The 12,998-nt window shown below is 34.6% G+C and overlaps 1 protein-coding gene across 2 annotated transcripts in view; it reads right to left on the bottom strand.

Moving 5' to 3' along the window:
- Positions 1–4,630: 4,630 nt before the first annotated feature.
- RunxA (RUNX family transcription factor Runt related A) overlaps positions 4,631–12,998 on the bottom strand; it is a 58,826-nt gene continuing 50,458 nt past the window's right edge. For both annotated transcript variants that reach the window (XM_075300816.1, XM_075300815.1), the window contains exons 4-5: positions 10,170–10,364; positions 4,631–5,487 (exon numbers count right to left, since the gene is read on the bottom strand). In XM_075300816.1, coding sequence (XP_075156931.1) covers positions 4,631–5,487; positions 10,170–10,364 — 1,052 coding nt within the window. The remainder of the gene's footprint in view (positions 5,488–10,169; positions 10,365–12,998) is intronic.

The raw sequence follows: 12,998 nt of genomic DNA on the forward strand, positions 1-12,998 counted from the left end.
CACATCGAAATATCGATTTCCGACTATATAAGGTATATATATTCTTGATCAGGGAGAAATTCTAAGACGATATAAGCATGCCCGTCTGTCCGTCTGTTGTAATCACGCTACAGCCTTCAATAATGGCGCTATCGTCCTGAAACGAGGTATTTTGGGACCATAAAGAGGTGTGTCGAATATGGTCGGTATCGATCCATGTTTTGGTATAGTCGCCATATAGACCGATCTCCCGATCTTTATTCTTGGGCTTCTAGAAACTGTACTTACTATCCGATTTGCTTGAAATTGGAAATCTAGAGGTATTATAGGACCATAAAGAGGTGTGTCGAAAATAATCCGTATCGGTCCATGGTATGGTATAGCCCCCGTATAGACCGATCTCCCGATTTTGTTTATTGGGCGTCTAGAAACTGTATTTTCTATCCGATTGGCCTGAAATTGAAAATCTAGAGGTATCTTAGGACCATAAAGAGGTGTGTCGAAAATGCTCCGTATCGGTGCATGTTTTGGTATAGTCGCCATATAGACCGAACTCCCGATTTTTATTCTTGGACTTCTATAAACTGTATTTATTACCCGATTTGCCTGAAATTGGAAATCTAGAGGTATTTTGGGACCCCAAATATGTGTGCCGAAATTGAGGTATATCGGTCCATTTTTGGTATAACCCCCATATAGACCGATCTCTCGATTTTACTTCTTGGGCGTCTAGAGACTATATTTTCTAGCCGATTTGCTTTAAATTTAAATTCTAGAGATATTTTAAGATCACAAATAGGTGTGTCGCAAATGGTGCCTAATGGTCCATATTATGGGGGCTATTCCCATATAGACAGATCTCCCGACTTTATTTCTTGGCCTTCTAGAATCCGTAGTTTTTATCCAATTTTCCGGAAATTAGAAATATAGACGTATCTTAGGACCACAAAGAGGTGTGTCGAAAATGGTCCGTATCGGTCCATGTTTTGGTATAGCCCCTATATAGACTGATCTCCCGATTTTACTTCTTGGGCTTCTAGAATTCGTAATTTTCACCCAAATCATCTGAAAGTGGAACTCTAGAGGTATTTCAGGAACATATAGAGATGGTGAGTATTGCTCCATGTTTTGGTATAGCTCCCAAATAGACCTAACTTCCGAATTTATTTCTAGGACTTCTGGAATCCGGCTGACCACAAATAGGCTAGCCGAATATGGTGTGTGTCGACCCATGTTTTAGTATAGCCTCCACATGGACCGATCTCCAGATTTAACTCCTTGGGCTTCTGGAAACCGTAGTTTTTATCCGATTTGCACAAAAATGTAATTATACTGGTATTTTAGACCCTCAAAGATCTGTATCGCATTTATTTTTACCGGTACATTTGGCAAGGCATCGATATAGACCGATTAAGCTTCTTTAGGGTACACCCAAAAAAAAATATTTTCCTCCTGAATGAAATTTTAGACAAACTAAATTCCCCTTTCGTATAAAGTATTTTCGTTTAGAGCAAACTAATCCGAATTTTTGATATGTTATGTTAACGACTGTCTCTAAAATTTGTGTCAAAAGAAAACTTTGCTTGTCTAATATTTCGTTCCTCAGAAAAGAAACACTTCTTTCAGGGTATAGCAGGCGCACTGGTCATGAAAATTGTTGCAAACTGAATGTAAAATTTAAAGATTTTACTCATCGTATTCATTTAAATAATGGGGGAAAATCTACAGATTTAAGATTTCAAATCCAGGCATTATTTCATCATATACACGATATGTTTATGATTTCTCTAAAACTTAAACAAAATTGGTTCTCATAAATCCAGAATCTGTTCTGGTCTTCATAGGTAGAATCTTTAATTTTTTTCTTCGGGAAGCGTACTGGTTGAACTGATTTGCTTGGGAGAAGATTTGTCATCAAACCCCCTAAAATGCTATATATTATCAAGTAACCCGCTACGACGAAGAGTTTTCAAAGTAAACTATTATATTTGATTCATGGTGGTGAGTATTTAAAATTCGGCCCGGCAGAACTTACTGCTTTATATACTTGTTTTAAGAAAGCTTGCTCAATGAAACTAACACAGAAAAATATAACGAAAACAAGTTATGATATCCTGGCCACTATGTGGTTTAGGGTATAAAAAATTAATGAAACTAAACCTGATGGATTGATGAAAGCTCCAGCAAGTAAGACCTAATCGACTTTTTTGTTTTAATGCCCTAAAGCACATAATGGTCATGGTATAATAAGAGTGATCTGCCACAAAATGTTCCTACCAGAAATATTGATTTTAGACCCCATAAAATATATACCGATCGAGCTCATTTACTCATTTACTAACCGATCGTCGTCAAATTTACCACAAAGTAATCTAATTCACCACCCTTTAAGCGTGCAATATTTCATCGAAATCGGTTCAGATTTAGATGTAGCTCGCATATATATTAGAGGTGTGCACGTGACACGAAATTGTCGTGACTCACGTGTGAGTGGTGAGTCCCACTCATGTCAACGGCGTGAGTGTGTGTGAGCGTGATTAACAAACCAAAATGTCGTGTGTGAGTCACAAAAACAATATCTTTGTGAGTGTGCGTGAGTAACGAATTACGCTCACGAAAATAATCCCGTTCTCCAACATAAAACGCTTAAAAGTTAAGTTCATGTGCAATTCTAGTGGCACCTAGGATGATAGGAGTTTAAAAACGCTCTCGATTTTAATCGCGCTCATAATTTCAGATACGTCCCTCAGGTAAATTACTCATAAAATTATTCGTGAGTCACGGTAGTTTTCGTGAGTCACGACATTTTTCGTGAGTCACGGTATTTTTCGTGAGTCACGACATTTTCGTGCGTGAGTGTGCGTGAGTACAAATTTTCTTTTCGTGAGTGTGCGTAAACGCGACACCTACCAAACAATATCGTGCGTGAGTGTGCGTGATTAAGATTTTTCCGTCGAGAGTGTGCGTGAGCGTGAGTAAAATATTACCTCTAATATATATGTTTCGCCCGATATTCCCAAATTTGGTCATAAGTCAGTAATTTATCAACCGATCTTACTCAAAGTTGGCTTGCCGTAATCTTCTATAGTACTAATTATATGGGCAAAAAAAATATGGAAATCGGTTCAGATTTAGCTATAGCTCCCATATATATGTATCGCCCGATTTTGCCAAATTTGGCCATAAAACCCTTATTTATCAACCGATCTTAATCAAAGTTGGCCAAATCTAATTTTCTGTAGTACTTAATATTTGTGCAAAAAATCATGGAAATCGGTTCAGATTTAAATATAGCTCCCATATATATGTATCATCCGATTTGGCAAAATTTGATCATAATAGCTTTATTTACTTTCTTACTCAAATTTAGCACAAAGTAACCTTCTGTGGTATCAACCAAACCTGAAAAATTGCATCCAAATCGATTGAGATTTAGATATAGCTCCCATATATATGTGTGTCGGCCGATTTTGAAGAATGTACCCCTTATAACCTTATTTTTGACTATAGTGGCTTCATTTATTAACCGACCTTACGTGTAGCTCTTACTCAAATATGATTCCCTAGCTTCACAAATTTGGATTTATTAGCCACACTAATTGAGCGATTTCCTATTTTCTTATAATGGGCTTAATATAAGTGGCATACTAACTCTGTAGGTGTAAAATCAAATATAGCTCCTAATATCAGACATTTCTGTCTGGAAATAATTGAATAAAAAGTCGAAAATAGCGACGACAAAAGTTGACATTTCAGTAACCGCGAAATTTAAAAACATCTAAAAATTAAATTATCGACCTTTCCAAATTTCGAAAAGGACCGAAAGACCAATTTTTTCAAAAATCGGCTTTTTTAAATTTTGAAAAAATTTAATAGTCGAAAATATGGATTAAAAATTGTTGAAAAGCCGACTTGTTTTGTGATATGAAATCAATTGATCGACCTTTCCAAATTTGAAAAAGACATAAAGTCGATTTTTTTACAAAATCGGCTTGTTTAAATTTTAAGTCGAATTTTTTACAAAATCGGCTTGTTTAAATTTTGAAAAAATTTAAAAGTCGAAAATAGGAATTACAAATTGTTGAAAAAGTCGACATTTTCGTGATATGATTTCCTCCTCAAGAACTTCTAAATCGTGACAACAGCTTCTAGATAGATTTTTTTTGCTAAGAACTTAGAAAGGAATATGTAAAGGATTACATTCGTAGGAACTTAGATGCGCTCTATAAAAGATTTTGCAAAGAGATTTGGGTTTATTATTAGACGAGGGTTTTACAATTTTGGGAAATTTATAACATTGAATTAACAATTATTTTCATAATATTATAGGATATTTTAAAAAACATATGTATACAATATAAAATAATTTTAACTAAAATCTTACTCTCGGGCAGGGGTTTTCTTTTGCTATTGGACTAATTCATTTATAGGACAATTCCTTTTATTATAATATTCACATATTTACATTTAACAACTCTCGCTCTCTCTATTTATCTCACTCTCTCACTCACTCGTTTTTTTGTTTTTAAATCTCACCACTTTGTCTCTCTTACCAGTGCTTGCTCTCAGTACCCACAGTTCCAGCAGTATTCTCTTCCTGGGGATTCTCGTAACACTATAGGACTGCCGAGCCGCACCATAGCACCTGACCTCAATATGGCCTCCAAACGCTTCCATTGTCCCCAGGATTATGATGACCACGATGAGCAGCCAAAGCGGTGAGTTGACGATTGGTATTACCATCTTCAATATTCCTTACCGAGGCTCCACAGTTGCCAATTAAGGTCAAATCTCCAGGATGAGTTCCCACACCGCCAGACATGATGTTATGCTGCTGACGTACCCCAACATTGCTGATATGGTCCATGACACTTTGTAGTTCTCCATGTACCGTGGAATTGGGCGATGTATGAGAGGGTAGGGAATGTGAATGGAAACCATGCGATTGATTAGCTGCTGTATACAATTGAGAGTATAACAAACTGGCGGGCAAAACGGGATACAAGGAACCATTGCAACCCGCCCCAGTGGCTCCACCATGACCTCCTCCCACCCCAGCACCAGCAGCAGCTCCATAACCAGCCGGATTTTGACTTTGATTTACAAGATTTGTAAAATTCGGATTTGAACCAACCAATGAATTATTAGCTGAACCATTGGAATTGCTATTGGCTCCACCATTTGTGGCTGCATTACCATTTGCTCCACCTAAATTTGGGGTATTTGTTGACAAGAGATCTTCTTGGACCGGTGATTCTGCCTGTGACGAATCACTTAAACTCCGGGGACCATTTTGGCTGGAGTGTACATTATATTCGTTGTTCGAATTATGATAACGGGGCACTAGAATTGAATTGGCTGTGGCTCCTGCAGCACCATTTACAGTCGATGATATTGCTGTTTGACCTGTGGATCCCAGTAGGCTATGATGTGTCATTTGTCCCGTTGTGGAGCCTACTAGACTGCTTAAATGTTGATCCAAATCAGAAGCAGTTGAATCCGGTAACACTGTAAAAGGGAATTGCCAAAAAACACACCGAAAAATCAATATTATGTGGAAAGAAAGTATGGTTATAGAAATCTTAGTTTTTCTTCAAAATTGTATTGCATACTTTTAGGCTGGTAAATAGAGTTTTTATTATAAAACTACCATACATCGATATTATTAAGGAAAAATCCGTTTTTGATGCTAAAAATAAAAAAGAACTTACTATAGTGTGGTCAATACTGTAGTGATTTAACGCCAATTAGTTTTTCTTAAGTTTTATTTCGTTTTTGTTTTTATAAGAAATAAAATTTTCGTAAATGGTCACTAAAAATCTAAAAATGTCTGTAAAAAAAAACAACATTCTTTTCCATTTGTGAAGTAATTGATTTGAATTAGATACTCGTAATTACAAAAAAATCTTAAATCTTTTTAAAAATTTAATAGCACACTTTTAGGGTTATTAAAAAAACGTATCAAATTTATTAGTCGTCAAAAGTTTATGTATAACATTGTCTTCACTTTCAATTTCCGAACCATACATTTATTGAAGATGGTATCGATTGTTTCAGATTGTTTCAGGTACTGATTGTTTCATGTCCGCCTTCATTAAAGTTATGATGCTAAAATTTGACTTGTTAAAAAAATTAATAATAAAAATGATCCGCCCCTGGTGAGAGTTACAATTGTCATTTTATTTTTATTCTGATAATGTCTTATTTGCATCTGGACGTCATGCAAATTTGGTGTAAAAGCAATGAATTTAGCATAGGATTATCAACGGACGGAAACCCCATTTAACAGCCTATGCCAATTTATTAAAATAAAACAAGTATAAACGGCCGTAAGTTCGGCCAGGCCGAATCTTATGTACCCTCCACCATGGATTGCGTAGAAACTTCTACGAAAGACTGTTATACACAATCGAATTACTTGGGTTGTGGTATCTTAACCCTCTAATGCCCCAATTTTTTGCCAGCTGATTACATTTTCAATGTTAACGATCCAAAAGCAAGAGAACTAAGCAAGAAAAATGTATACCGTAAAATTCTGCATATGCTGTAAAGCCTCTTGAATAGTTTCAAATAAGTTTTCTTTTTATTTTGCCTATTTTGGTTGTCTTAAGGTGTGTTTTACTAAAAGCTTCCTTATTAAATGAAGCCCGCCTAAAGGGTAAATCGTTTTGTGAGTTAGTCCACACGTGGTATATATTAGACAAAAAGGTATGTAAGTCTACAAATAATTAAAAATCGATATGGACTTTTGCACGGTACGTAGGGAGCCAGAATTGAAATATGGGGGTCGCTTATATGGGGGCTATATACAATTATGAACTTGATATGGACCAATTTTTGTGTGATTGGGGATCGATTTATATGAGGACTATATATAACTATAGACCGATATGGACCTAGTTAGGCATGGTTGTTAACCATAGGATGGGGGTATATTGACTTTGTCATTCCGTTTGTAACACATCGAAATATTGCTCTAAGACCCCATAAAGTATATAAATTCTGGGTCGTGGTGACCTGATTCTGAGTCGATCTAAGCATGTCCGTGCGTCTGTCGAAATCACGCTTACGAACGAAACAAGCTATCGACTTGAAACTTGGCACAAGTAGTTGTTATTGATGTAGGTCGGATGGCATTGCAAATGGGTCATATCGGTCCAATTTTACGTATAGCCCTCATATAAACGGACCCACAGATTTGGCTTGTGGAGCCTCTAAGAGAAGCATATTCCATCCGATCTGGAATTTGGTACATGGTGTTAGTATCATATTCATATCGGCCCATAATTATATATAGCCCCCATATTAAGCGATTCCCTGATTTGACTTGCGGATCCTCTAAGAGAAGCAAATTTCATCCGATTCGGCTGAAATTTGGTACATGTTATAAGTATATGGTGTCTAACAACCATGCAAAAATTGGTCCACATCGGTCCATAATTATATAAAGCCCCCATATGAACCGATCCCCCGATTTGTCTTGCGGAGCATCTCAGAGAAGCAAATTTCATCAGATCCGGCTGAAATTTGGTACATGGTTTTGGTATATGGTCTCTAACAACCATGCAAAAATTGGTCCACATCGGTCCATAATTTTATATAGCCCCCATATAAACCGATCCCCCGATTTGGTTTCCGGAGCATCTAAGTGAAGCAAGTTTCATCCGATCCGGCTGAAATTTGGTACATGGGGTTGGTATATGGTCTGTAACAACCATGCAAAAATTGGTCCACATCGGTCCATAATTATATATAGCCCCCATATAAACGGATTGCCAGATTTGGCTTGCAATGCCTCTAAGAGAAGCAAATTTCATCCGATCCGGCTGAAATTTGGTACATGGGGTTGGTATATGGTCTGTAACAACCATGCAAAAATTGGTCCACATCGGTCCATAATTATATATAGCCCCCATATAAACCGATTGCCAGATTTGGCTTGCGGAGCCTCTAAGATAAGCAAATTTCATCCGATCCGGCTGAAATTTGGTACATGGGGTTGGTATATGGTCTGTAACAACCATGCAAAAATTGGTCCACATCGGGCCATAATTATATATAGCCCCCATATAAACCGATTGCCAGATTTGGCTTGCAATGCCTCTAAGAGAAGCAAATTTCATCCGATCCGGCTGAAATTTGGTACATGGGGTTGGTATATGGTGTGTACGCTTATTTAACCCCAGAAGGGGTTAAATAAGCGTAAAGCTGGCCAATGTCATTATGAACTCATCTATAAAACTTAATGCTAAAAGGGCCAATGTCTACTTTGGCCCTTTTATAAACGTCAACTGTGGACATTTAACCTTACCATCTACCAAACGATGGGAAGAAAATCATCTTCTATATGCTACGTATGGAATGAAACAGTGACCGCTGTAGTTAAAATAGTTTTTGTTAAAACATTCAAGTTCAATTATCTCAAAACTGAATATTTTGACATTGGCCTTTTTGGCACCAAGCCACAGATATGGTCTCTAAAATCCGATCCGGTTCAAATTTGGAACGTGGTGCTAGTACATGGCCGCTAACAACCATACCAAAATTGGTCCATATCGGTTCATAATCATGATTACCACTCAAGCCAAAAATAATCTACCAAGATTTTATTTCTATAGAAAATTTTGTCAAAATTTTATTTCTATAGAAAATATTGTCAAAAGTTAATTTCTATAGAAAATTTTGTTAAAATTTTATTTCTATAGAAAATTTTGTTAAAATTTCATTTCTATAGAAAATATTGTCAAAACTTTAGGAGGTTTTAAGATACCTTGCCATCGGCAAGCGTTACCGCAACCCAACCAATTCGATTGTGGATGGCAGTGTTTAGAAGAAATTTCTATGCAAATCACGGTGGAGGGTACATAAGCTTCAACCTGGCCGAACTTACGGCCGAATATACTTGTTATTATATATATTTTTTTTTTTGTTTATGTATTTTATTTTTTATTTACATGTTTAACTTGGTTAGTTTTTGTTTTACCCTATTTTATACACCATTCAATTTTTTTTTATAATATTGTAATTTTTATATCAAGTTAACTTGAATCGTATATTTTGAGTTTTGATTTAACTACTTCATATTTTATATATTTTTTTTTTTTCTAATTTTTTTCCCTTTTCCATTTTTATATATGTTAAACTTTTTCTTCATGGAACTTTGGAATCTTAATATCAAATGTAAATTTACCAAAACTTAGGTATATAATCCCAGCAAAAAAAGCGTCGCCAAAAACGTAATGAAAATGTTCTTTTTGTTCGGAATGTTCGGAAGTGGTGCAAAATTGACGCAGATGCGATGAATTTAACATGGGCTTGTCATAGGCCGGAAGTCCTCCATTTTAACAGCCGTTGCACTGAATTTGCGTGGTGTGATTCGAATTCAATGTTTTGGATGTAAATTAAAAAAATTCTGTGATATTTTTTGTTAAATAAATAATTTTAATTAATTAATTTTTTCTAATTTTCAATGGATTCTAATGCTTGCCGGAAACGTTTGAACTCAAATATTTTTAAAAATTCATAATTTTTTCAGATTGGATTTATCATTTTTTTTTCACAAAATTTAAATGATTTGAATTCTTACTCTGTTTTTAATCTATTAGGAGCAAAAAAAATTAAAATTACCCAATAAAAGTATGAAAAAACCAAGTTATTAAAAATTGAATTAAAAGAACTTCCTGGTGAGTTAAAATATAGAACATCATTGGGAGTGCATCTTCCGGAAATGCTTTTAAAGTTGTGCCTTTGGAAGAACTTCGATTTTTTTGCTGGGATGTTAATATTTTATATTAAATAGATAACTGTAACCTGTACTGTTATTATAAGAATAACTTCAATAAACTTTAACACTTTCAAAAACTCGAAATTTTTCTAGAAATAATAGATCATTTTGTGATTTTTTTTGTATTAATTTCATTGAGTGCTTGAGTCATTTCCTTGGATCAGGTTTTAAGACAACGATATCCCACTTTCTGACCTTTATAATCCAGATCCAGCTTTCATTAAAAAATATATTTGATATATTTGTTTACGATTTTCATTACATTGGATTGTTCGAATTAAACCGCTTGTTTTCCCCTTAGTTTCAAGGGTATGTAAAATATTAAGTTTTATTGATCCCAAAAGTATGCAATATTTTTTGTATTGAAAATATTTTCATTATCAAATTTTGATCATCGTATACTTACTTGGCACACAATCCCGATTTGAAGCTCCTGTAAAATCTTGATTATTCGCCTGCTCATTTGATGAACACGAGAAGCCCAATGCTGGATTATTAAATTGCGCTGATGTTGGTGTTGTGCACGACGACAATCCACTGCTGGCCAAATAGGGTGAATATGCTGTAGCCGATCCATATCCCCAATGTGTATTACTGGCACCTAAAATAAATTGTGAGATATCTAGATGTGTTAAACATTTTATTTTGTATGTTTTAAATTTATAATATTGAATATTAAGGTGTAGAATAATTTATATTTAATATAAATTGAAAACGTCAATTAATAATGGAGTTTAAAATTATTATAAAATATAATAAATATATTATTATTTATAATAAAAACTTTGTGAAAATAATAAGTAAAATTGGTAAAAAAAATGTCTCTTCTTGGGATTTTTTTATAATTTTATTTCCATTGGATTGCTTCTAAGGCTATGCAAAGGATCCGAATACTTAATTAATAATGGAGTTTATAATATAATCAAAAATGTTTGTTTTTCACTCTTTATTAAATATAAAAAATAATAAGTAATATTGGAAAAAAATGTTTTTCTTGGCCTTTTTTATAATTTTATTTCCATTGGATGGCTCCTAAAGCTATGCAAAGGATCCGAATACCCTGTACTCTCTTCCCATGACAAGCCCATGTAAATTTCTTTGGAGATAATGCAAATTTAATATCCTTGCACCAAAACCACCCCGGAAAGGTACATTTTGCTTGGAAATTTTGTGCTTTTATTTTTCGATGAAAACACCATATTAATATTAAGGAGATGATTTTTTGTTTTGATCTGAGATAATTTGTAGTAAATAAATAAATTGGTATAAAAAATTTGAGTGTCACAGAAATTCTCATTAAATTTAGAACATTTAAAATAATTTTCCACATTAAATTTGTTTTAAGTCAATAAGAATATTAGAGAGTCATTAGATTCACCATGCATACATAAAAACATACAATCATTACAATGCATCCATGCAATCATAAATGCCAAAGTCCTATAAAATATTCGAAAATGATTTTGCATACATAGGAATATCCTTACTAGTATGTATGGGTGTATATATGTGTGTATGTGTTTGTGTGCTTTTGGGATACGCATTGTATTTATAGATTCTCGTCTACGGTCGTCAATAAAATAAATGTGGGCCGCTAATTATGCCAATATGGTGTACATACTGGACAAGCTACTATGGATATGGTGATGTGAGTGTGTGTATGTGTGTGTATCTACTATGGTCCTGTATTTTGTGTAATTTTAGTGTAAATGAATGACAACCATTATGCGGGTTTTTGGCTACTGATTGGATACAGACGAAGGACCATAAACATATAGGGGCACACACGCACACACACACATAAGGATACAGCATTCATGTGCAGCTTAAATGCAAATGCACTAATGTAAGTGTATGCAAAACATTATTCTACGCATTTTTCCAAACGGATATCTATGAATATAAACATGGCCATGACCAGCGACTGTTTATAGTATATCCTAATGGCTGATGCAGCATTTGGCTTTTGTATTTTTCTATCGAGAGAAACTAATTGGTTGGCAAATTTACTAGAATGGAAGGTGGAGTAATGGAAGGCTACATGCAGCTACAATTGATATGCTACATTTGTTGTTTAAACAGGCTAAAATCTTGTGTTTATTTTAAATCGTTTATTTTTTTTTTTTGTGCAAATTACCATCAACATAGTGAATGCTTAAGCCATTCGCTTACTTCGATCGTAGGAGATATTTTACACTCAAAAAATTTTATAATTATAAATAATCCATTTGGAGAAATATGCCCATATGCAAAACAATTTATTGACAGTTTATCGAATGAATTTGTATGGCAAAAGTAGGCTTGAAATTTTCTTTAACTTTTTTGCATATGGGGATTAAACTCTAAAGTTAGGGAGAGCAAATTAAAAATGTGGGATTTTCAAATATTTGAGAATATTATATTGTCCATCGCTAACTTGTACTTTTCCCCATCTTTTTGGCAACGAAAAAACACACGTCTTTTGGCTCAATTCACAAATCGACCCAATTTTTCGCTTCCGCATGCGTCATCCATCAAAACCAGTGACAATCAAAGGAGCAATGACTGGGCTTTGCAGACGGTGGGTTAGAGCAACTCAGGTGAGTTTTTCCAAATAAGTTTTTAAGGTTTTCACAACAAATGGTCGAACGCTATCGCATTGAAAAAAAAAAAAATGCCCGCTTCCAAATATTTTGTCTGATGATTTTGGTAGTGATTCCGAGCCAAAGAAGCGTAGAATTGAAACAAGGACACATTTGAGACACAATTATCTTTTAAATTTGAATTTTGAGTACTTGATTCTTGGAAACAAATTTAAATTTATTAAGTTATTCAGATTTATTAATGTGCTACTACACTGAAAAAAAAGCATGCCCGGTTCCAAAGATTTTGTCTTTACTTTAAAAATGTTGATACTGATTCCGAGCCATAGAAGCGAAGTATACAAATAAGGATACTTTTAAGACACATTTCTGTTTTAAATTTGGGTTTTGTGTACTTGCTTCTAGGAAGCAAATTTTAATTTTTCAATTTTTCAGCTTTTTATACCCACCACCATAGAATGGTGACGGGGGTATAATAAGTTTGTCATTCCGTTTGTAACACATCGAAATATCGATTTCCGACTATATAAAGTATATATATTCTTGATCAGGGAGAAATTCTAAGACGATATAACGATGTCCGTCTGTCCGTCTGTCTGCTTGTATGTTGTAATCACGCTACAGTCTTCAATAATGAAGCAATCGTGTTGAAA

Source organism: Haematobia irritans, chromosome 3, assembly GCF_050003625.1.
Source record: "Haematobia irritans isolate KBUSLIRL chromosome 3, ASM5000362v1, whole genome shotgun sequence".
NCBI lineage: Eukaryota > Metazoa > Arthropoda > Insecta > Diptera > Muscidae > Haematobia > Haematobia irritans.